Below are 26,533 nucleotides of genomic sequence, written 5' to 3' on the forward strand. Positions count from 1 at the left end.
TGGTAATTTTCCATTAAATTTTTAAAAGTTTATTTTGACTGAAAAGATATCAGTGTACACTTGATTTTATAGAAAAAAATGATGTGATTTCCCAGATGTCTTCTTATCATTTAAATTTTTGAAATAATTTTCAGAAGCTAGATCAAATTGATTTGGTTAAAATGTTTTAGGTGATCAAATAAGCCTCTTTAAATGATTCTGAATATCATATACACAAAAGGATTCTGAATACCATATACACAAAAGGATTCATACCATTTTCAAAAGTTATGTGGATTAAACTCTCACAGCTACAATTTTACTCTCCAGGCAATGAATCGCTCCCTGGCTAATGTGATTCTTGGAGGCTACGGTACCACTTCAACAGCTGGTGGAAAACCCATGGAAATTTCTGGCACACATACAGAAATCAACCTTGACAATGCAATTGATATGATTCGAGAAGCTAATAGCATTATTATTACTCCAGGTAAAAAACCAAAACCCCAAAGCAAACAAACAACCTGTAATAGCTGTTGTAATGGATTACATTAAAATAATTTCTTGTAATAGGGAAAAAAATCAAAGTGGAACGTCTTCACTTTTGAAAACTTAATGGAAATTTAGAAGCAGCCCTGTGATTACTAAGTGAAAAGTACTGAGAATTCTTGGCTTAGGTTAATATTTTGGGAATCACATAGAGATTCTATAAATTGAGGTAGTGGATTCTACCTGTGTCTTTTTGTGGTTCTGTACCAATGTTTAAATCATCTTTGAGTCTTGGTTATTTTTTGCTCATTGGTAAATTTTGGGCCTATGTCAGCATTAAATTAGTATATGAAAGTGTCTAACTTACTTGTTAGACTTGCTCAGTAAAGGTTGGTAAATGTTAATGTCTTTCTTTTCTTTTCAAAAGTAAATATTTAAAAAATCATTGAGAATCATGTGGTTTCCAACAAGATGAGGTAACAAGGCCCAGTAGAAAGGACTTCATCTAGGAGTCATAACACCTTACTTCTGTTTTTAATTTTGCCTCTAACAATTGACATATGTGGACCAAGTCAGTTAATCTCTCCAGGCCTCAATTTCCCAATTTTCTGAGGTTTAGCCCAGTACTTCTTTACTCATCGCAGAATGCCGTTGTAGTTATTACAGGCAATACATTGATTCCAGATTAGGATTTTTAACTCTATCATGGTATCATAGAAGTTTTCTATAAAGAAAATCAATCGATTTGACATGTGGGTAGTTTGCTGGTTGGTTATATACTAAGATGTAAATAAATAACAAACCTTAGCAGGATTGAATATTCAGGTGCAAGCCTTCTCAAGTGGGGGCAATATCATTTTCTAGGGGCGTTTGAAACACGTGGGTTTGGGGTTTTGGTTGTCTCCAAGATGGGGCTGCTACTGTCAGCTGGTGTGTGGGAGCAGGTAAGCTAAATATTCTGTAAAGCCTGGGACATTCCTGCAGCATGGATTTTCCCAGCCAGAGCGCTTCGGCATTACCTGTTGAGAAACGCTGTGCCGGAGTGTGAAGGGGAAGAGTAAGAGACAACGCCCTTTTCCCTTTAGGCATTTTCCATCTAGTGGAGAAGTCAGATAGATAAATAATGCACGGTGGGTTATGATAAGGGCTGAACTGGATGATGTAGACACTTTTTCTATCATGGGAAACCTAAGCAGGATTGTTGGGAAGTGAGGATTTGTATGGGGCCCTAGAGGATGGATGGCACTGGGGGCGAGGCAGAGGGAGTACCTGGAGCAGAGACTTGGTCTTTGGAAAAGTGAGGGTAGGAAAGTGGGGACAGATGTGAGATTCATTGCACAGGGAGGAGGGACAGAACAGAGGGGTTCAAGGGGAAGGGAGATGACTGACATTTTCGGTCATACCTGTAAGACCATCAGAAATACGGAGCACTTTATTCATTTATTTATTTTTTGGCAGAGGGGGAGGGTTTTAAGTTCTTATTTGGAGACATTAAGTTTGCGGTGGAGCTGGGACAGCGGACAGGCTGAACTCGAGCTCAGTGACGGGCTGAGGCTGGAGACAGGTTGGGAGCCGTCAGGTGGTCGTTGAAGCCATGGGATGGGCTAAATTTTCCAAAGAGAGAATGAGGTGCAAAGTTAAAGCCCTGGGGAGCTTCATTATTTAAGGGCGGGGGCACAGAAGGAGAAGATCCGTTCAAGGAAATCGAGGAAGAGTAGTGACAAAGTCAGGAGGGGCACCAGGGGACTGTAATGTTATCAAAGCCAAGTAGGGAGACAGTTTGACAATGTTTATGTGAGAGCGAGTGAGAGCCTGTGCACAAGTGTGTGTGTGTGTGTGTGTGTGAGTGTGTGTGTGAGATGTGTGATATGTGATGTAGGGAGGGAGTGCCTAGCAGTGTCAGACACTGTAGGAGACTGAGAAGGGACCATGAGAATTTGAATTTGAAATTTAGGCCAATATTTTTAAAAGTCCATATTGTAAGTTTTTTGTTTTCACTTCTAGTCCTGTTAACTGATTGCCCTTTTTGGCATAAAAATATGTTTCAATCAAGAGAGAAATTGTAGTTCATAAAATCTGAAATAAAACCACATTCTTCTGTGTTCTTAATGTTCCTTGTAGGCTACGGTCTCTGTGCGGCCAAAGCTCAGTACCCCATTGCTGATTTGGTAAAGATGCTCTCCGAACAGGGCAAAAAAGTCAGGTAAGTGCTTGCAGTTCGTGTGTGAAAGGAAAGGAAAAAAGATGACTTCCTTTAGGTGACTGTTTCTTCAAGTGGAGTTTTACCTGTGGATACTAGGTAGAGAAACTATTATAAGTCGTAAAAGACTCTATTCTAGCCTTAGTCTTACCTGTTAGTTGTCACTATCTCTAATAGCCTCAAACCTAAATATAGTCTCATTTTAGAAAAGGAAATTTTATTGTACTAAATTCCAGGATAGTTATCAGTAGGGAAAAATAGAAACCTGGTTTCTCTGTGGTTTGATTTGGGGAAGGAGGTCAAGCAAGGCATCTGAATCACATCAAGTTGTGTCTTTTTGGTGTCTGTTGTTCACACTGAAGAAAAACATCTCAAACGAGTGGTCTCTGAAGGGTGAGACCCGGTGGTAAAACTTTGGCTGGTTAATAGCTGACTGATAAAGCTCTCACACTCAGACTGGAAAAGGCTGCAGGAAAATTTCTTTTCCTATGTATAAAATAGGTAATCAATAAAGCCATACACTTTTTGAATTGTGAATTAGAATGGCAGCTGTTCCTGCTACTTGCCATTTGGGCACTGAACTCTGCTCTTGGGCAGATATTAAGCAGAATGGCAAAGTCAAGGACTGTGCATTTCTAGATTATTCCCCGTGACCTTGAATAAAGGGTTTTGTGGGATGTAAAAATGGGGCGGGGGGTGGTGAACCCTTGCAGTACTTTGCGTCTGTTCTGCGCACCTTTGGATCCATGTTCTGGAACTCCGCTGTTAGGAAGCAGCGAAGAAGGGACCGTCTGGAGTTGTCCCTGGAGCATAGCTGCTTCGTGTTGTGTGGGGAGACGGGTTCCCTAGCAGTTTCACTGACATGGTACCGTAAGTCAGAGCGACAAGATAACTCTCTTGTTCAATAAAATTAGTTTGTTCACCAGGATGTTAATGTATGTTGACAAAACAGTTAATGTCTGTTAATAAAAACTCCTTTGAGCTGTCAATCTTACACTTTTGTCTGGAGGCAGATGATAAGAAAATAAGCCACAGTGTGCCTAGATCTAGTCAGACTATCTGTGCCAGACTGGATGCAGAGTCCTAATCTTCAACTTGAATGTCCCAACTATTAATAGCGGTAAAAGAGACTTAGATGACGAAATCAGAGGGTTATCTAAAATATTTTAGTGTCAGCTACATTTTATTTCTTCCTTTCTTCCCACCCTTTTTTCCCTTCTTCAGTCCTTTTCTTGCTCTTGACCTTCTGTGATCTATAGTGAGTCTGTGCTTTTCAAATACACAGAATCAAAATACTGTTTCATGATAGGACCATCGTTTCTGTGATGTAGGCGGTTTCCACGTCTGGTAAAATCTTAGATGAATTGAAGATAGAAGATGAGAAAAGGCATCCTCTTTGTTTTCTAATTTTCACATAAGAGGTCTCATTTTAGTAACTTATTCCTGTTTTCATAGAGGGTGTTAAACAGTGCTTCCCTTTTAGTCATCGTCTTGCTACTTAAAGCATTTGCAGACCTGCAAGTGGAAAGGATGTGTTACAGAATCTTTCATGATTTTCCTAAAAAGAAATTGTTTCTCTTTATTCAATCCACATGTGAAAAATTCTAATGTATTAGTAATGCCTTCTATCACCACATAACTGTTTAGGAGATGAGTGGCAATCATAATAAAACAGAGAAAGATGGCTTTCATGTCTTAGTTATCCTTAGGGAAGGGAATGATTAATTTGACATACCTCTCTCATTACCCACTGGTCAGTCCAGGTTGTGGGTGCAGGTTGAGCAGCTTGACGGAAGGCAGGATGTGAAAGGAAAGGAATTAAGAGGGAAGGAAAAAAACCATCTGAAAAGAAAAGGGATAAGACAAATGAAATTCTGGTTTCTGACCTGATTAAAATTTGAATTTTATCCATGAGGACATAATATAAACTGCTGTTTTAGGAGGAGGATGTCTGTCACACTGCATTGGAAAAGTAATTATTTGACTTAAGATTTATAGCAGATATTTAATTAAACATATATGAAGAGTTTCTCAGTTACAGTTTGTTTTTTATTGAAGTAATTTTGTGGCCAGAACATCAGGCTTTTCATGAGAGCTTTTGTTTCATATAATTGTCATCAATTTTTCAAATAAGTTATGAATAATAAATTTGTTAATAATTTATTATGTAGGATCAGAATAAAATTATTGGTCAGCCTAATCTCTACTTGTGAGTTAGGAAGAGTAAGCCATTTATATTGATCTCTCTATTTCATATTAAAGATGAAATATATATTAATATGTCCAAGGGTTTTTTTTGACTATAATATGTTGAATTTTCAACGTGGGCTTTGTCATAAGTTATGTAAATCTCACATTTGAATTAAACAGAAGAGACCTATTCTTGTTAACATGATGAGAGTATATTATCATATTTTTCCTTCCTAGCGTCCGTGTGGGGATTTTTTTTTTTTTTAAAAGAGAATATAGCAACTTTGTTGATTTTGCTTTATTTGTGTCATCTTTTCGTAGGAGAGATGCAGATTTTCTTTATGAAGTTAGGACTGTGTGTATACATGGATGCTAGCTTTTTCTTAAGAGGCAAATGTCTGTTTGAACAAGAGATGGCTGCAGCAGTTACCTCGTATTTTAATGAAATAAATCTGTATTTACAGTTTGCAGTAATTTAGTCCTTTCATCACTCTGTGGAGCTCCCACGGTGTTCATTGAGCACAGCTGCTGGGCCTCTGCTGTTAGTAGATCTTTGTGCCTCCGGACCCCAGCATGCCTAGCATCCAGATGTGGTGACATATTAGCACACATTCCCCATGGAAATGTGCCAGTGTGGACATACGATTGTCATCAATTAGTTATGCCCAAGTGGTGCCAAGAAAAATTGCATCTGTCATACAGTCTGTCTGGCTTCATGGCCCACGGTTGATTTAGAGACACTCCTGTTTTCCTTTACTCTGGCCATAGTCATAACATGCTCACAGAGGGTTGAGATTATCTAATGAAGCACATGACATTTCATGACAAGAGCTCATTTCAGAATGTCATGGTAGTTCACTGACTTAGCTATTCTTTAGTGGCCAGGATATTGTTGCTTCCCGGGCACCCAGAACACCTAATTTATGCTTGATCTTGGAAAGCATTTTATTACAAAAATCTTATGATACAAGAGCACAGACATTTTTTTCTCTTTATTTCCCAATCTTTGGATTGATGTGATAGGCTTTTCATTGTAAAGCTGAGATAATCTTTCCAAGGAATAATTCTTAGAAAGAGGTATATATTTTTTTCTTTTTGCAATTAATCACTACTTGATTTTCTTTGTATAAAGGCATTATTGCTTTTAAATTTATGAAACCACCTTTCAACTTCTTTGGTTGACTAACTGATGTTATATATTGCTTTCATGTTAATGTTCAACTCTATCTTTCTATTAATAATTTATTGATAGAAACTTATTACTAGGTACTGAGAATACAAGAATGTGTAAGCCCAGTTCCCACTCTCAAAAGTTTATAGAGAACAAATTGATCAACAAATGAATCAGTGAATGAATTCCATTTAATGTGATAGTATGCTAAGAAGAGTAGAGTAGAAGGAAGGTAGGAATGCAAAAGAGAAGAGTAGATAAGTGTCCGGGGGATATTTTAAACTTTTTATACTACTCATAACATGACATTTTTTTTGCAGGTTTTAAAAAATAAATATTTATTTTTTCATCCTCTGTCTAAACACATCTAGCTGCCAATGGTATTTGCAGTTTAATAGTGTTTTACAGTCTTGTGTGACCTGGCTATAAGTTTAAATATATGTTATTTTTGCTAGGAAACCCATTCTTTGGAGATAGTTGAAGATGAAATATTTTGTTGATCTAACTGGATTTTCCTGTTTTTCATGGATTAAATGTAATCTAAATAAACAAGAGTTCAGCCGTCTTGGATTTTGTTATGTTTTGGGGTACAGGAAGAGCCAGGACATGCAAATTTATTAAGTAATAAAGGTACATGCGTCTGAGAGTAGAAGTTAGGCCAGATAAAAGATCCAGTATAGTAGTTAAATAAAAAAATAGATATTATTTATGAGTTTCTTACCGGCTTTGCAATACTTTCTTATCAGCCATGACTATTCATGTTAATGACAATTCACTGTATGAATAATTATATAGTACTTTGTGCCAGGCACTGTTCTAGGTCCTGAGAATACATCAGTGAATACAAAGATAAAAATTCCTGACCCTGTGGAGTTTTACATTTGCTGGGAACTCAGATAATAGGTGTTAAGATATTCTGAGTTGAAGACGCTTATAACCTCATTGTGTTTCCAATTCAGATGCTAGTTGAAATGACGAAGAACAGCAAGAGCGTAGGTCATTATATCCGAGTTTCAGAGTTACAGCTGGCACTATTTGGTGATGAATTAGCCAGTGCTTCTGGTTTTCTGAAAGAATATGGTGTGTTTCTTTGCACTGAGCCTGCCTTCTTGTAAAACATGGTGACAGGTGGGTGGGTGTGATGGGAGTTATTTGTGTAATTAGTCAAAAGAGTGAAACTTTTGGTAGAAGAAAAGAAAGGTAAAGAGCATGTGTATTCACTTACATCTCTATATTCAATCTATGGTATAAAATTGCCAGTAATTCCTCAGATCAAAATATGTATTTATTTTAACATCTTTATTGGAGTATAATTGCTTTACAATGGTATGTTAGTTTCTGCTGTATAACAAAGTGAATCAGCTATACATATACATACATCCCCATATTTCCTCCCTCTTGCGTCTCCCTCCCACCCTCCCTATCCCATGCCTCTAGGTGGACCCAAAGCACCGAGCTGATCTCCCTGTGCTACGCAGCTGCTTCCCACTAGCTATCTGTTTTACATTTGGTAGTGTATATATGTCCATGCCACTCTCTCACTTCATCCCAGCTTACTCTTCCCGCTCCCCGTGTCCTCAAGTCCATTCTCTACATCTGTGTCTTTATTCCTGTCCTGCCCCTAGGTTCTTCAAACCTTTTTTTTTTTTTTATTTTTTAGATTCCATGTATATGTGTTAGCATACAGTATTTGTTTTTCTCTTTCTGATCTAATTTTATTGATTTGAGTCCTCTCACTCTTTTTCTTGATGAGTCTGGCTAAAGGTTTATCAATTTTGTTTATATTCTCAGAGAACCAGCTTTTGGTTTTATTGATCTTTGCTATTGTTTTCTTTCTTTCTATTTCATTTATTTCTGCTCTGATCTTTATGATTTCTTTCCTTCTACTAACCTTGGGTTTTGTTTGTTCTTCTTTTTCTAGTTCCTTTATGTGTAAAGTTAGATTGTTTATTTGAGATTTTTCTTGTTTCTTGAGGTAGGATTGTATTGCTGTAAACTTCTCTCTTAGAACTGCTTTTGCTGCATCCCACAGGTTTTGGATCATCGTGTTTTGGTTGTTATTTGTCTCTAGGTATTTTTTTTTGATTTCCTCTTTGGTTTCTTCAGTGATCTCTTGGTTATTTAGTAATGTATTGTTTAGCCTCCATGTGTTTGTGTTTTTTACGTTTTTTTCCCTGTAATTGATTTCTAATCTCATAGCGTTGTGGTTGGAAAAGATGCTTGATATGATTTCAATTTTCTTAAATTTACCAAGGCTTGATTTGTGACCCAAGATGTGATCTATCCTGGAGAGTGTTCCACGTGCACTCAAGAAGAAAGTGTAATCTGCTGTTTTCGGATGGAATGTCCTATAAATATCAATTAAATCTATCTGGTCTATTTTGTCATTTAAAGCTTGTGTTTCCTTATTAATTTTCTGTCTGGATGATCTGTCCATTGGTGTAAGTGAGGTGTTAAAATATCACACTATTATTGTGTTACTGTCGATTTCCTCTTTTACAGCTGTTAGCATTTGCCTTATGTACTGAGGTGCTCCTATGTTGGGTGCATATATATTTATAATTGTTATGTCTTCTTCTTGGATTGATCCCTTGATCATTATGTAGTGTCCTTCCTCGTCTCTTGTAACATTCTTTATTTTAAAGTCTATTTTATCTGATATGAGTATAGCTACTCCAGCTTTCTTTTGATTTCCATTTGCGTGGAATATCTTTTTCCATCCCCTCACTTTCAGTCTGTATGTGTCTCTAGGGTCTGAAGTGGGTCTCTTGTAGACAGCATATATATGGGTCTTGTTTTTGTATCCATTCAGCGAGCTTGTGTCTTTTGGTTGGAGCATTTAATCCATTCACATTTAAGGTAATTATTGATATGTATGTTCCTATGACCATTTTCTTAATTGTTTTGGATTTGTTTTTGTAGGTCCTTTTCTTCTCTTGTGTTTCACACTTAGAGAAGTTCCTTTAGCATTTGTTGTAGAGCTGGTTTGGTGGTGCTGAATCCTCTTAGCTTTTGCATGTCTGTAAAGCTTTCGATTTCTCCATTGACTCTGAATGAGATCTTTGCCAGGTAGAGTAATCTTGGTTTTAGTTTCTTCTCTTTCATCACTTTAAATATATCATTCCACTCCCCTCTGGCTTGTAGAGTTTCTGCTGAGAAATCAGCTGTTAACCTTATGGGAGTTCCCTTGTATGTTATTTGTCATTTTTCCCTTGTTGCTTTTAATAATTTTTCTTTGTCTTTAGTTTTTGTCAATTTCATTTCTATGTGTCTTGGCATCTTTCTCCTTGGGCTTATCCTGCCTGGGACTCTCTGCACTTCCTGGACTTGGGTGGCTATTTCCTTTCCCATGTTAGGGAAGTTTTCAACTATAATCTCTTCAAACATTTTCTTGCGTCCTTTCTTTCTCTCTTCTCCTTCTGGGACCCCTATAATGTGACTGTTGGTGCGTTTAATGTTGTCCCAGAGGTCTCTTAGGCTGTCTTCATTTCTTTTCATTCTTTTTTCTTTATTCTGTTCCACAGCAGTGAATTCCACCGTTCTGTCTTCCAGGTCATTTATCCGTTCTTCTGCCTCAGTTATTCTGCCATTTATTCCTTCTAGTGTAGTTTTCATTTCAGTTATTGTATTGTTCATCTCTGTTTGTTTGTTCTTTAATTCTTCTAGGTCTTTGTTAAACATTTCTCGCATCTTCTCAATCCTTGCCTCCATTCTTTTTCCGAGGTCCTGGATCATCTTCACTATCATTATTCTGAATTCTTTTTCTGGAAGGTTGCCTATCTGCACTTCATTTAGTTGTTTTTCTGTGGTTTTATCTTATACCTTCATCTGGTACATAGTCCTCTGCCTTTTCATCTTGTCTGTCTTTCTGTGAATGTGGTTTTCGTTTCACAGGCTGCAGGATGGTAGTTCTTGCTTCTGCTGTCTGCCCTCTGGTGGATGAGGTTATCTAAGAGGCTTGTGCAAGCTTCCTGATGGGAGGGACTGGTGGTGGGTAGAGCTGGGTGTTGCTCTGGTGAGCAGAGCTCGGTAAAACTTTAATCCGCTTGACTGCTGATGGGTGGGGCTGGGTTCCCTCCCTGTTGCTTGTTTGGCCTGAGGCGACACAGCGCTGGTGCCTACCAGCTCTCTGGTGGGGCTGATGGCAGACTCTGGGAGGGCTCACGCCAAGGAGTACTTCCCAGAACTTCTGTTGTCAGTGTCCTTGTCCCGGTGGTGAGCCACAGCCACCCCCTGCCTCTGCAGGAGACCCTCCAACACTAGCAGGTAGGTCTGGTTTAGTCTCCTATGGGGTCACTGCTCCTTCCCCTGGGTCCTGATGTGCACACTACTTTGTGTGTGCCCTCCAAGAGTGGAGTCTCTGTTTCCCCCAGTCCTGTCGAAGTCCTGCAGTCAAATACTGCTAGCCTTCAAAGTCTGTTTCTCTGGGAATTCCTCCTCCTGTTGCCAGACTCCCAGGTTGGGAAGCCTGATGTGAGGCTCAGAACCTTCAGTGGGTGGACTTCTGTGGTACAAGTGTTCTCCAGTTTGTGAGTCACCCACCCAGCAGTTATGGGATATGATTTTATTGTGATTGCGCCCTTCCTACTATCTCATTGCGGCTTCTCCTTTGTCTTTGGATGTGGGGTGTCTTTTTTGGTGAGTTCCAGTGTCTTCCTGTCGATGAATGTTCAGCAGTTAGTTGTGATTCTGGTGCTCTCGCAAGAGGGAGTGAGTGCATGTTCTTCTACTCTGCCTTCTTGAACCAATCTAGGAAACAGTACTTTTTTGCCTTAATAGTATCTATAGAAGGGTTAAATGTGGCCTTTTGAAATTTGACACTGTTCGACACTTGAATATTAACTACAACCAAGTTGCCAGTGTGTGCACTGTTCGCAATTATTGGCCTCAGTCTATATTGACTATATAATTTCTCTAGTTTTTTTGGGTAGTTGCAAGTACAAAGAATTTCTGGCTTTCACTGGACCATACTGATATTTACTGGGATTTCAAGGTAAAAATTAGAAAATTAATTCAGAAATGTTGACAACAAACCACATTTGTTTTACTGTAAAAATTTGTGTTTTTTTAATGTAAATGATCATTAAAAATGTGCATTTATTTGAACAATACAGATGAGCATTTATATCACAAAATATATTTCAATAGACTATTATAGTTTCAGGTTACATTTATTAAGGGCTTATGTATGCCAGGCATTGGTCTAAAGTATAAAAAGCTCTTTACATGAACTGTCTCCCTTAAATCTCACAATAATCCTCTTAAGAGGCTTTATCATGAATCCCATTGTACACATGAGGAAAGTGAGGCACACAGGTAAATTGTCCAAATGTTTTGAATGCAGGCAGTGGCACTCTAGAGCTTTTAACGGCTACTCTTTACTACTTCCCTGAAATCTTTCTCTAAAAAGAGATAGTAGAAAGTTTGAGTCAGTGTACTTTATTGGGCACACTATGTTCCTTAAAACACTTTCCTTCCTTCCCTTTATTTGAGTCGCTCTAATAGTGCCAGGTACTGTGGGAACTAATAAATAAGACACAGTTCCTATTCTCAAGTTGCTCCCAGTTTGGAGAGCACAGTCTTCAGCCAGTTACTATGATGCAGTGCATCATAAGGAGGAGGAGCATAAAGAAAGAGTCCTGGGACCATGGAAGATTTTTCCGTGATCGCATTTTAGTAGTTATTCCCCTTCTGTAGAATTACGTTATGGACAAGGACAGCTGATCCTGTTTTGTTAAGCATGTATACAATAAAGATAATTTTCATGGTTCATAGGGAAGAACCAAAAGGCTGGTAGGCTTTGCATTTTGGAATTCTGGATATTCTTCATGTGATGATGGAATGTTGATGAGCTTTGGCCCTTAGTTCCTGGAAATTGCTGGTCATGGGCAACCAGTGTCTGATATAATTAACTTTAATCCATACTTTGAAGATTAGCCAGTTGCATGGGCCAGAATTGTTGTAAATTCACATTGACTCATCAGCCTGCACATATATATTTCTACAAATTTATTGTGTTCCGTCATTTCTCTCAAAACATTGGCATTCTCTTGTAATAGCCTGGCATGTGTTTCTTTCCAACTTTAGATTCTTAAAGTTTACTATAACAAATTATTATGCAAACAGATATAAAGTGATCTGTCCTTTGGGATATTCAGCATAACATGTTAGTTAGCTTTATGATTATTTACCCTTCACAACTAGCTCAACAGAAACATTGTCTTTATGCAGTCTGCAGCTAATCAAATATTACAATAATAACATATACATTTGGAGGTCTTTAATTTCTAATTTGGACCAAGACACCTCAGTTAAAGCATAAAGATGATTGCCAGATGGAGTAATTTAAAAATAAGCAAAGGCAGTATTAAAAACAAATAAATAAATTTAAAAATTTTTTAAATTACTGGAATCAAGGAGGAGGGATACAGAATTGAAATACAAAAGTAAATCACAAAGTGTGTATTGGTTTACTCAGCTAAAATAGAATCTCTAGTTCATGGAATTTTAGGACTGGAAAGGGAGTTTGTGGTAGGCTGAATAATGGCCCCAAAGATACCCACCTCCGAAGCCCCCAAACCTGTGAATATGTTACCTTATACGGCAAAAGAAACTTTGTAGATTCAGTGAAGATTCTGAGCTGGAGAGCTGATTCTGAATTATTTGGGTGGGCCCATGTAATCACTAGGGTTCTTACAAGAGCGAGGAAGGAGGGTCAGAATCAGAGAAAGAAGTGTGACAGTGGAAGCAGAAGTCAGAGTGATGTAGCCTCAAGCCATAGAATGGGGGCCTCCAGAAGCTGGAAAAGGCAAGGGACGGATTTTCTCCTAGAGCCTCTAAGAGAAATGCAGCCCTGCCGACACCTTGATTTTTAGCACAGAGAAACTGATTTTGGATGTCAGACCTCTATAATCAATTTGTGTTTTTTTAAGCTACTAAAATTGTGGTGATTTGCTATATCAGCAATAGGAAGCTAGTACGGACCTTAAATGCCATGTAGCACAGTGACTCTTAGTTTTTCTGAAGCCTCACCAATCAGGTTTTGGGGAGAGGAAGGGACCTGGGGGAAACAGGAAGCACTTGTTGATGCTCAGAAGGATTAGGAGATGAGGAGAAATTTTTGGTGTCCAAGATTTACTATGAAGATCTCAAAAGAGCACATTCATTGCAGTTAGTAGTATAGAACTGAGGTAGAGCCATGTCTTGCAGTGGTTCTGGGAATCCTCAGTTCCACCAAAGCTGCTGCTCTCTCTTACTAGTAGTTTTGATCCCTCCCCCTCCTCCCATAAATGAAGGGCTGGCTCAGCTATCATAACTGCCTTGACTATGTCCAATGCCAGCCAACCATCCTTTACATTTATGTGTGAAATCCCCTTGAATCCATTTTGTACTGAATTGGTGGTTTGTATGTCAGCTCAGATTAATGAACCTGTCTCTGCCTGATCCACAGGAAAGAAGCCTGAAACTTTCCCTAACTAGGAAATTTGTTCTAAATTGTTGACAGAAAGTTTTTTTTTTTTTTTTTTTTTTAAGTCTTAATTGAATTTGTTCTACTGTTTTATGTTTTGGTTTTTTGGCCGCAAGGCATGTGGGATCCCAGCTCCCCGACCAGGGATCAAACCCACACCCCCTGCATTGGAAGGTGAAGTCCCAACCACTGGACCACTGGGGAAGTCCCCGAAAGTTTTTTTTTTTTTTAAGTTAATTCCAACTCTTTCTTTTTCATTTGAAGACTATTTTCTTTTCTTCTGTTTAATGAAAATGAGGAATATTTGGTCAACTTCTGTTTTATTTGGTCTGCTTGAAAATCAGTTTTGCTGTTTTTTTTCTAGCCAGTTTATCTTTTTTCACTTAGAGCATGTTATTTTCTAAGTTGTTAGGTATTTTGTGTTTCTCTTGAACCTTATCCAAGTGCCCTCTGATCCTTTTAAGCTGCAACTTCCTGAACTAAATCTAGTTATTTAGTTTTATCATTGGATCTAGTCAGTGGTAGAAGATAGAGTACCTTTTCCTGATGTGCGAAAACAACCCTGCATTAATTTTGAATGTTGACTTGAAATTGACACAGTTGAAATATAGATTGGCATTAACTTTCAATACAAATCAGCTGATTAATGCAATTTGATATGTTAACTATATTACTAAGAACCTCCATAAAGTGAAATGACCTTTTCAAACTAAAATTTTTTACTTTAAGATGTGTTCTTTTGGAAATTATTTTGTTTCATCATTATTAAAAAATAATGACACATGAGGGTCCCTGAATTTAATTATAGAATCTCTGCCTTTGATGGGGCACATTCTTTGTGCCTTTAGTTCTTCCACTTGATATTTAATTGTTTTGTGTTTGTTTTTGTAGGTCCTTTTCTTCTCTTGTGTTTCCCACTTAGAGAAGTTCCTTTAGCGTTTGTTGTAGAGCTGGTTTGGTGGTGCTGAATTCTCTTAGCTTTTGCTTGTCTGTAAAGCTTTTGCTTTCTCCATCGAATCTGAATGAGATCCTTGCCGGGTAGAGTAATCTTGGTTGTAGGTTCTTCCCTTTCATCACTTTAAGTATATCATGCCACTCTCTTCTGGCTTGTAGAGTTTCTGCTGAGAAATCAGCTGTTAACCTTATGGGAGTTCCCTTGTATGTTATTTGTCGTTTTTCCCTTGCTGCTTTCAATAATTTTTCTTTGTCTTTAATTTTTGCCAATTTGATTACTATGTGTCTCGGCATGTTTCTCCTTGGGTTTATCCTGTGTGGGACTCTCTGTGCTTCCTGGACTTGCGTGGCTAGTTCCTTTCCCATGTTAGGAAAGTTTTCAACTATAATCTCTTCAAACATTTTCTTGCATCCTTTCTTTCTCTCTTCTCCTTCTGGGACCCCTATAATGCGAATGTTGTTGCATTTAATGTTGTCCCAGAGGTCTCTTAGGCTGTCTTCATTTCTTTTTTCTTTATTCTGTTCCACAGCCGTGAATTCCACCATTCTGTCTTCCAGGTCACTTATCCGTTCTTCTGCCTCAGTTATTCTTCTATTGATTCCTTCTAGTGTTGTTTTCATTTCAGTTATTGTATTGTTCATCTCTGTTTGTTCGTTCTTTAATTCTTCTAGGTCTTTGTTAAACATTTCTTGCATCTTCTCCATCTTTGCCTCCATTCTTATTCCGAGGTCCTGGATCATCTTCACTATCATTATTCTGAATTCTTTTTCTGGAAGGTTGCCTATCTCCACTTCATTTAGTTGTTTTTCTGGAGTTTTATCTTGTTCCTTCATCTGGTCCATAGCCCTCTGCCTTTTCATCTTGTCTATCTTTCTGTGAATGTGGTTTTTGTTCCACAGGCTGCAGGATTGTAGTTCTTCTTGCTTCTGCTGTCTGCCCTCTGGTGGATGAGGCTCTCTAAGAGGCTTGTGCCAGTTTCCTGATGGGAGGGACTCGTGGTGGGTAGAGCTGACTGTTGCTCCCACTTGATATTTAAAGAACATAAAGTTAAAACATTCTGTACACCAAATATTTTGTGTATACCAAACAGTACCTTAAAATATGTAATAAATTAGTTTCAATTTAAGTTCTTCTTGGCTGAGATTTGGTTTGTTAATCTTGGTAATTTATTTTATTAGGTATTATAAGGAACTATTAGCTGGGGAGAAAAAGAAATACAGACTCTGCCCACTTAACCAAATGCCCATTGAGCAAAGTATCCAGATGTTCTAACAACTACTTATTATTGATCAATTTCAATAAAGTAGCTGTCAGAGAAAGCACTGAAAGTCTTTACTGATTTTTTTTTTCTTTCTCTGTTGAGCTCTCTTTAAGACCTTGCAAAATCCTGCTCCTCCTTCAAGCTTTACTCCTTAGATTGAGCATGTGCTGCTGATGATTTTTATCTGAACCAAACTTTATTATGATGGTGGCAAAATGGTGGTTTTATAACCCCACTACATTTATCAGTTGATGGTCTACCACTATGGGGGAGAGTGTTCCCACCCTCCCTTCCTTCCTTTCTTCCTTTCCTTATTGACTTATGAACCTGTTATCGGTCTTGACTCATGAATTCCCACTTTCCGCAGTGGGTTGTAATCCATGACTATCCTTATGTATTTTGATGTTCAAATTACTTTCTTTATACACCTTAGTGTCATATGTGCCTTTAAAGACACATGTCCATGTCATTCTTTCATGCGCATTTATTTTGCTTTGTGCTCTGCCTTCTTTCTCACTTTTTGTAAGGATTACACAAATTCAGTCTTTCCTCTTTTTTAAAATTCAATTGTTTATTACATGTAAGTGAGCTTTACCTTCTCTGAGTCTGTTATTGTCTTTTTCTTACTGCTTCTGTTATTTCCTGTGAACCTAAGGGATTGTTCATCCCTCCCCATCATTGAAGAAAGGTTTAAAAGTCCTGAACTGGAGACTGTGATGCTTGTTTACAAAATCAAGCACCTCTGAAACTTCATTCATCATGCCTTTTCTTTTTCTACATTCATGTAATCAGCAGGCTTAGGAGTATATTTTGGTTATTTCAATATACTGCATTTTTCTCTATTTTTTATATTCATGCTTAAAATTCTATATTATTGTTAAAATATTAAAATGACATTCATGTTCAGGATTGAGGGTTAGTATTAGTAACTCCCATTTAATGAGCATATAGTTTGGTGCCTGGAGAAATTTTTTTTCAAATGTTTTATCTTATTGCCATTGTAAAGGTATTAAAATTTTAAAGTGGACATCTCAACCCAAGAGTCTGTGTAATATTTTGGAAATGCTTTCTCTGAGGCAGTTTGAAAATAGCTGCAGTAGTGCTGAATATAGTTTGTGTTACTACATGAAGAGTATGAACATGAATTGTCAGTATTTTGCCTCATTTCTTTTGTTTTCAGGAGTGATTAAAAACCCTGGTTTGGAACAGACAATGACATTAGGATAGCAATGTCTAGCCAAAAAAAAAACAATTTTGTTTTTAGAGAACATTTAAAAATTTTTACGCAACTGTTGAACTGTTACATTTCCAAAAAATGATTAATTTTATTTATTTATTAATTTTATTCTCACAAAAATAAAGTAGTAAATCAACTATACTTCAATAAAAAAAATAAAACTGTAGGTAGCCCACTGAGGGAAGTGATGATAAATGCCTTTTAAAAGAGTCTTACATATACACACCACTATATATAAAATAGATAACTAATAAGGACCTACTGTATAGCACAGGGAACTGTACTCAGTACTCTGTAATGGCCTGTTTGGGGAAAGAATCTAAAAAAGAGTGGAGGGACTTCCCTGCTGGCACAGTGGTTAAGAATCTGCCTGCCAGTGCAGGGGACACAGGTTCGAGCCCTGGTCCAGGAAGATCCCACATGCCGCGGAGCAGCTAAGCCCATGCACCACAACTGCTGAGCCCGTGTGCCACAACTACTGAAGCCCACGCACCTAGAGCCTGTGCTCTGCAACAAGAGAAGCTACCGCAATGAGAAGCCTGCGTACTGCGACGAAGAGTAGCCCCCCACTCACTGCAACTAGAGAAAGCCCGCACGCAGCAATGAAGACCCAATGCAGCCAAAAATAAATATAAATAAATTAAAGAATAAAAAAATAAAAAAGAGTGGATATATATATGTATAACTGATTCACTTTGCTGTACAGCAGAAACTAACACAACATTGTAAATCAACTATGCTCCAATAAAAAATTTTAAAAAGTCTTAGATTATTGATAGTCCATTCTATACAGTTCATTCTACCTCCTACCGCTAGTAATTTTTCAGAACCTACTTCCCCAGCATTTAAGAGGTGCTGGTAAATGTTTTGCATTGTTGCAGGTACTTTGTGTACTAAGAGACATTTTTTTCTCCTATGTCCATGCAAATACTTAATTAAATTAAAAAAAAATTTATAGCTTATAGTATTGTTTGAAACTTTCTGGGTGCTTAGTTTTTCTCAACATTGTAAATTGGATTCTTAGAACTCCTTATTTCACCCATTCAAGCAGAGATAAATAGGTATTTCTCAAACCTCTTCTACATGATGTGGGCTTGTAATAACAGGTGGTTAGTACTCTATGGGAAAATTGAGAGAGAGGGAGCTATTAAGTAACTTACTGAACATCATGTAACTAGTTAACTTGAGCTACTAACTAAACAAAAATACCTCTTAAATGCTTGACTATACTGCCTATGTTGTATAGTAGTGAAAAGACTCTTGAGGCCAAAAGACCTGAGTTCGACTTACAGGTTAGCTATACTAAAAAAGTTGTATAGCACATCTCAAAGAGTCAGTATTAGCCATTATGCCAAAATATATGCCGACAGCCCCTCTTATATATATTCTTGCTCTCTTCTTTTTTTAAGGTACAGGAATGTAGCTCTAAAGCCCAGTTTGTTTAACTAAGTCCTGGATTTGAATCAGCTGCTCTAAATTCTAATTCTTGATGGAGATTATTAAAGATGATTAGGGATAGAATGAAATAATATATAAGAAATTTGTAAATTGTATCACAACGTAAAAGCATGAAGTATTAATTTATTTTAAATGAAGTTAATTTTTTCCCACCGTAAAATTGTTCATTCTCATAGAAAATTTGGAAAACATTTTTAAATAGAGGAGAAGTAAAATGATTATCTGTTGTAAACCATCTAGAGATAACTGTTTTGTTTCCTTTTAGCCCTGAGTTTCTGTTTTTTTAAACATAAGTTGGTTATTTAGGAACATTCAGTGGTCCCAGATGAAGATTATATAAAAGAGAATTTCAGGGACTTCCCTGATGGTGCAGTGGTTACAAATCCGCCTGCCAATGCAGGGGACACGGGTTTGATCCCTGGTCCGGGAAGATCCCACATGCTGCGGAGCAACTAAGCCTGTGCACCACAACTACTGAGCCTGCGCTCTAGAGCCTGCGAGCCGCAACTACTGAGCTCAGGCACCACAACTACTGAAGCCCACGCTCTCTAGGGCCTGTGTGCCGCAACTACTGAGCCCACGTGCTGCAATTACTGAAGCCCTTGTGCCTAGAGCCCGTGCTCCACAACAAGAGTAGCCACTGCAATGAGAAGCCCGCGCACCGCAATGAAGAGTAGCCCCAGCTCGCCACAACTAGAGAAAGCCCACACGTAGCAATGAAGACCCAATGCGGCCAAAAATAAATTAAAAAAAAAATTGATTAAAGAGAACCTATCATTTGATATCTTGTTTTCCAATTACGAGCTCCCCAGTAATTCAGGCTCTTCGTTATCAGATTATCTTCATTATCTTCATTTAAAGATGTAGAAAACCATATATCAGTTATTTGGACAATGTAAATAGCCATTTTATAGCTCTTTTCAGGTCTGCTTTTGGGAGGGGTCAATTCCTATGCTTTTTCAATCTGTTCCTAACAGGGACTGTGTTACGAGTGGGGAGGCCTGGCTTGGCAGCAGTTCCTGTGAAAAGTAACAGGGCATCATTTTTTTTTTTGGAGTACAACTGCTTTACAATGGTGTGTTAGTTTCTGCTGTACAGCAAAGTGAGTCAGCCACACGTATACATATATCCCCTCTTCCTTGGATTTCTTTCCCAATTAGGTCACCACAGAGCACTGAGTAGAGTTCCAATAGGGCATCTTAAATAACTGTCAGTGATAAAAACCAGCAGTGTGGTGTGGGAGCTGTTACAGACTTAGGCTTCTGAAAGGGGCCTGAGGGTATGACTTTCTTGCTGTGCCTTGTGCATCTAGATCACATCCAGCATATTGTATTTACGGTGGGGGACTGAGGTTTGAGCTGGGCAGTGACAATATAGGAACAGGTGACTAGGACAGCAGTGAGTCTAGAAGTCCTGTCAGTCACTGAACAGTTGAAAGAATTGAAGATGTTTTGCTTAACAGGCATCCTAGGTTAGCTCAGAGGAATCCACATGTGAAAGAGGGAGTAGACCCTCAAACTACAGACCTTGGAAAGCAATGAGTTGGAGGTCCTTTTTGGTTTAATATAATGAGCGTGTGTGTGTAGCTCTATTCCATTCTAGTAATGGAATAGAGCTAGAATTGAGTTAGTTTCTGGTCACTGAAGGTATTTAAGCTGAGGTTGGATGGATCCCTGCCTAGAGGTAGTATAAAATGCATTTCTTCACTGGATTCATTCATTCATTCACTCACTCACTCACTTTTTATTTGGTCCTTCCTGTGTGCCAGGGACTGTGCCCAGTGCTGAGGAGACAGAGATCAATACTGTGGGCAAGAGCTTGGATTACATGACTTCAGAGATCCGATTATGGCTGTGGTTGAACGAAATTGCTTGATGCTTCAGTTTCTTTTGCCTTAATAAAAGAGCAGATGTCTGATTTGTGTATTACTCTGCCTTTTAAACACTCCAGCGTGTTACTATCACATTTCTTCTGTGATGTAGAGTAATGCTGCATATTACTCTCTGAAAGTAGACCTTTAACTTATGTGCATGACAGTGTTTTTCATGGCAGACGTTTAATTCCAGGCTGACTTCAAAAAGATTCAAAAATTATCATAAAGTATCATGAGAGAACATAATGCTTATTAAATGTAAGGTGATGTTATTAATGTTGTTGGGAGTTCATTGAACTTAAAACATATATGGAAGAGTCAGGTTCTAAAGTCACACTTATTTTTTTGAGAGGAGTTACAGTTTGTATGTACTGAGATCTTGACTCTCCAAACCTTACTATTTGTAGATTGACCGTATATCTAGACGGATTCTATTCCTGCTTGTAGAGATCAGATAGTACCAGGAGAAGCAGAGGTGCCAAGAACAAAGTGTGCAGATTTGGAGGTGATATTGGGGTCTCTGTACATTTCGGCCCATCAAGTAAGGCCAGCTGTTCATTTGTTTCACGTCTAGGTTTGGAATTCACCCAGTTGCAGGCCGGATGCCTGGTCAGCTTAATGTGCTGCTGGCTGAGGCTGGGGTGCCATATGATATTGTGTTGGAGATGGATGAGATCAACCATGATTTCCCAGGTAAGTGATGGGGATAATGGTAAAGTTTAGGTGTTCTTAGTATGAATAGAGTGATGCCAGTCTTAGGGCATAAATTGTGGGATTACTGAAGACCTACTAGTCAGATGAAGAGTAACCTGCTCCTAGTGAGTATGCAGTTGAAATGAAATAAGCGAAAGACAATACTGAACAAGGTGCAACAGATTTATAAGCAGCATGGGTAATTTGCTCCCTCTGAGGAGATCTGAAGGATGGTGAAAATCTTGGGAGGCACTGCAGTGGACTGCATTGCAGAGGGATTTGGAACAGACCTGGCTTTGGAATCCAGGTCCTGAGTCTCATTTGCTTGTGGCCTTGAACTAGGTACTCAACCTCAGGTTCCTCATTTATAAAATTGCTTCTGCTGATGATTTAGTGTCTGATTCTTGCCAGTGTCTGAGATTTTACTGGTTTTCAGTTGTACCAACTCATGGTCAGTAAGTAGTTTTCTGTTTTCTTTAAAGTACCAGGACTTCACTAGATAAGGTGTTGAACTTTGTGGCTGTCACTGGGTAGATGTTGAATGCTAATGACATTTGGCCCCAGATCATGTTTGTGAAAATTAAACCAGTTCCCTCTGGCACGTATCCACTGTAAACTTAAAAAGTCCTGTTTATTAGAGAAAAATAATGAAATTGTGTGTATGTCTAGATTCACATGGCATTTTTGGCAGAGTTCTAAGGTACCTTATATTATGATCCTTAAAGAGGGAATTTAGACCATTTTAATTTTATGCCCCCTTTCAGATTTCACTGTTGCTAAATTATGTGTGAAACCTGCCAGTTCCAGGAATTATGGACACAGCTTTAATATAGTACAGACTCTTAGACCATTTTCTTTTAGACATTGAATTGCATATTAAGTAGTCATTTTAAAAGTTGAAAATGGAATGCAGATCTTTTTTTTTTTTAACATCTTTATTGGAGTATAATTGCTTTACAATGGTGTGTTAGTTTCTGCTTTATAACAAAGTGAATCAGCTATACATATACATACATCCCCATATCTACTGCCGCTTGCATCTCCCTCCCACCCTCCCTTTCCCACCCCTCTAGGTGGTCACAGAGCACTGAGCTGATCTCCCTGTGCTATGTGGCTGCTTCCCACTAGCTATCTATTTTACATTTGGTAGTGTATATATGTCCATGCCACTCTTTCACTTCGTCCCAGCTTACCTTTCCCACTCCCCGTGTCCTCAAGTCCATTCCCTATGTCTGCATCTTTATTCCTGTCCTGCCCCTAGGTTCTTCAGAACCATTTTTTTTTTTTTTTTTTTTTTTTAGATTTCATATATACGTGTTAGCATATGGTATTTGTTTTTCTCTTTCTGACTTACTTCACTCTGTATGACAGACTCTAGGTCCATCCACTTCACTACAAATAACTCAATTTCATTTCTTTTTATGGCTGAGTAATATTCCATTGTATATATGTGCCACATCTTCTTTATCCATGTCACAAAGAAAGAAAACTACAGACCAATATCACTGATGAACATAGATGCAAAAATCCTCAACAAAATACTAGCAAGCAGAATCCAACAGCACATTAAAAGGATCATACACCATGATCAAGTGGAGTTTATCCCAGGAATGCAAGGATTCTTCAATATTCGCAAATCAATCAATGTGATACACCATATTAACAAACTGAAGGAGAAAAACCATATGATCATCTCAATAGATGCAGAAAAAGCTTTTGACAAAATTCAACACCCATTTATGGGAACGCAGATCTTTAATGTTACTGGCAAGATCATTTTGGGATCATGAAAGAGCTATAAAGTCAGATTAGGTAGATCCATTGAGGGGAGGGAATGCGTAATAATGCAAGCTCCAGTCAGGGTGCTCAGGTTCAGATGCAGAACCTATTGCTTTTAAGCTGTGTGACATTGGCTAAGTTACTGAACCTCTCTGATAAAGCTCTTTGTACAGTGCCTGGCACAAGTGTTTGTCCTATAAATATTAGCTTCTGTTGTTGTTGTTGTTATAAAGTCAGGTCACCATAATTTGCCTGAAAGTAAAAGTGACCCTTTTAATTTTTATATTTTCTTTTATTATGTAGACACTGATTTGGTCCTTGTAATTGGAGCTAATGACACTGTTAATTCAGCGGCTCAAGAAGACCCCAACTCTATTATTGCAGGCATGCCAGTCCTTGAGGTCTGGAAATCAAAGCAGGTAAAGTTTCAGACTTGTGTTTCATTCTAATAATTAAAGGTCTCTTAAAATACATACACAGAACTTTCCTTGGTCACTTGATGAGAAATGATGACGCCTTTTAGGAGACTCAGGAGTTAGAGGAGATTTAGGGTCCGGCTCTCTACATCCAGCTTCTGTCTGTTCTGTGGTCACCAGAGGACCTGAGTGAATGCCCTGATCTCGATTAGAACGAGAAGAGATTATCTGGATGGATTAACACCATCCGTAACCACAGCTGAAAAAGGACCTGTGAGCTTTTGGGATGAGTCTGGCTGAATTCCAGGCCGAGTCCAGTGAAGCAAATGGCTTCCCTCCAGGACACTGAGGCTGTATCGTCGCCTTCACATATGACGATGAGCACAGTTTTTCATTTAATGTTTTTGAAAGGGAATTTGTATGTTATGGAGTGTACAAAAGAAAGGTGATTTAGAAAACCAAACAGTCACATGGAAGGAAGCAAGCCCTGCTCACAACACATTACTTCTGAAAAAGCTAATTGCTAGATTGCAGAGAACGCAAATGCTTATAAATTTTCCTCTGCCCCGACTGTGGGCAAGTCTATTTACCATTCTCAAGTCATATCTGCATTTTAAGAATCATTATGACGTAACGTATATTTTCCCTTTAATTTGTCTCTCTTTATTGTAAATGTGTGAGTTTTAAACATAGTATTTGTGGTGAGTGAGTAGATATGACATGCACTTGTTCATGTGTATATGGACAGCTGCATTGATCACCAATATTTGAGTTTGTAGGGTACGTTACTGTATTAATGTTACATGGAACATGAATAAATTTGCTCTGCTTCCATTTTTGAATAGACTGCGTGTCCTAAAAGACCATAGAAAGGCTTTTCATTTCATGAAGAATTGACTTGATATTCAACAGGACAGCAACATCCACAATCCGTGTAGTTGTAAATGTCTAGAACACATGAGTATTAGAGATGGATGGACTTACCCCTTCATTTTTCTTCGTGGAAGCATTCTATTAGTCATTAGCTCTGTTCTGTGACACACTAGATTGCTCTTTGGGCTCTTGTCTTATATCCTTTCTGTCTGATATCCTTTACTTTAAAGCAATGGACTAAGAATCATACCGTTTTCCCACTCAACTACATTTATCTTAGGATGGGTAGTAGAAGCTTATGCACTAAATTTGTTCTCTTTAGCCCATTCAGAGAAGGATGCTTATTTTTCTGACTAGAAAATGTTATACATAGTCTTTATAGAGAAAAGCACTGAGAAAAAAAATCACTTATCACTTGGAGATATACTATTGTTAACATGACCTTTTCTCTAATGGATATAAGAGTATGGGCACATTTAAAGAATTAAAGTTAATACAAAGTAAACATGCATGTAAAACTACTCCTTGTGTATTTTAAGTCTTTGTAGTAAAGAATTAGTCATGGTACCTGCTTTGTTCAGAGTCAGGGCAGGGCAATGTTGGTTTGTCGAACAGGTCCTGGCCAGGTCTGTTCAATACACCGTCTCACTTAATCTTTGGTTCTTAGGTCATTGTTATGAAGAGGTCCTTAGGCGTTGGCTATGCTGCAGTGGACAATCCAATCTTCTACAAACCTAACACAGCCATGCTTCTAGGCGATGCCAAGAAGACATGTGACGCCCTGCAGGCGAAAATTAGAGAATCCTACCAGAAGTAACACACAGGGATCAAGCTGTTGTCTAACAAAGCCGCCTCTTCACTTGTGGGAACAGGCAAATAAATTATTAACATATACAGCTGATACACATCTACATCAGAGCTCTTGAAAGAAAAGAAGACTCTGAAGAAAGCAAAGCAAATACAGGGAAAATTTTCAAGAGCAGCAATCCCTCAATTTAAAAAAAAACGATTGACAAGTCTAAATGTCTTCCTGTGCATATTTTTTGTGTTATGAATTCCGAAAGTATTTTACACAAGGAGAAGGAACAGCCTCATTTTAGATGTAATCCGTTTGGATTTTCCTCAATAGTCAGCAGTGTTTTAAGAAATGAAGTCTTTATGATTTTTTAGGACTTACGTTATACATAGATTTGAAAAAATCTGACGCAGTGTAAACATTACAGCCACCTGCATTTATGTTTTTTCAACAAATGTGACTAATTTGAAACTTTCATCAACTCTTGAGCTGTCCCCTTACCATTTAACCATAATCTGAATTAAGCACATCAAATTAGTTTCAATTTTTCAAACTGTACTTCTGATTCTATATTTCAGGGGTGTATTTTCTCACTTCTATTTTAATACATTAAAGGACTAGATAATCTTTCAGAGATGCTGGAAACAAATCATTTGCTTTGTATGTTTCATTAGAACACCAATGAAACATATAATTTGAAATCAGTATTAGTTGTATTTTTTAAACAGCATTTCCAATTGGAGATCTCTCTAATTTCAATCAATTTATAATGTGTAGTACTGTATTAAGTGCACTTGAATGGAATTCAACTATTTGACTAATAAAATGAGTTCATCATGTTTGCATAGTGATGTAGCAATTGTCTCTGGTGACGAAAGGCTAAAATCAAGTAATTCTGCCTGTTATTAATATCTGAGGAGGATTTTGCTACCATGAAGTAGATGAGATTAATCTGTCTTAACTGCTTGGAAGAATAATTTTTTTCCCAAATCAGAGTGTGTTTTAAGGTGTTATGTAAATGATAACATTTGAGAGAAATGGTGGCACTTTTTAGCTACCTCTTTGTTTAAGCGCCCATAAAGATTATGTCTTTTTAGCACCAGTAAAGATTACGTCTTTTGCAGTAAAAGTGTAGATTTTCTTCGTGACTTTGCCATTATGCCAAAAGCTCTGTATAGGTTGAATGTGTGAAGAATATTTGGAATATCTATCTCTATATATAATTAATTTGGCATTAAGTTTCTTGAAACAATTATTAACATGTAAAAAGTATCTCTAAATCAGAAAAAGAAATAACTGGTGTGAAATTTTTTACTATAATACTCATGTTTATTGAGTTTAAAACTCATAGCATTTGTTGGTTTGGTAATCAATTTCTTTTTTGCTGTGCCTGAGATTAAGATCTGTTTGTGTGTGCATGTGTTTTAAATCAGGAAAGACTCCTTTTTAATTTTTAAGTGGTAAATGCAATTTGTTAATGGATCTCAGGTCATTTGTAACCTCAAGACTGAATTATATCATGAAGGTTCTATTAGAAGAAAGTAAATAGTATCTTGAGTCATGCCCTTTTCCTTTTCTCAGAGTAGTGGTAGGTGTATCTGGGAAGCAGCAACTTGGATTTTTTTTTTTTTTTGAGATAATTCCTGCATTCAATTTAAATTAAAATAATTATACTTGGATTTATTAATTTATTTC

General features: G+C 37.8%; 1 protein-coding gene across 4 annotated transcripts in view; it reads left to right on the top strand.

The window, feature by feature from the left end:
• NNT (nicotinamide nucleotide transhydrogenase) overlaps positions 1 to 26,065 on the top strand; it is a 96,378-nt gene extending 70,313 nt beyond the window's left edge. For 3 of the 4 annotated variants that reach the window (XM_068535313.1, XM_068535314.1, XM_068535315.1), the window contains exons 18-22: positions 310 to 469; positions 2,590 to 2,671; positions 20,856 to 20,974; positions 23,057 to 23,172; positions 24,710 to 26,064. In XM_068535313.1, coding sequence (XP_068391414.1) covers positions 310 to 469; positions 2,590 to 2,671; positions 20,856 to 20,974; positions 23,057 to 23,172; positions 24,710 to 24,859 — 627 coding nt within the window. In that variant the 3' untranslated portion in view covers positions 24,860 to 26,064. Of the gene's footprint in view, positions 1 to 309; positions 470 to 2,589; positions 2,672 to 20,855; positions 20,975 to 23,056; positions 23,173 to 24,709 lie in introns of all 4 variants that reach the window. The other variant, XM_068535316.1, reaches the window with a different exon arrangement.
• Positions 26,066 to 26,533: the final 468 nt, after the last annotated feature.

This window comes from Eschrichtius robustus, chromosome 2 (assembly GCF_028021215.1).
Source record: "Eschrichtius robustus isolate mEscRob2 chromosome 2, mEscRob2.pri, whole genome shotgun sequence".
Taxonomy (NCBI): domain Eukaryota; kingdom Metazoa; phylum Chordata; class Mammalia; order Artiodactyla; family Eschrichtiidae; genus Eschrichtius; species Eschrichtius robustus.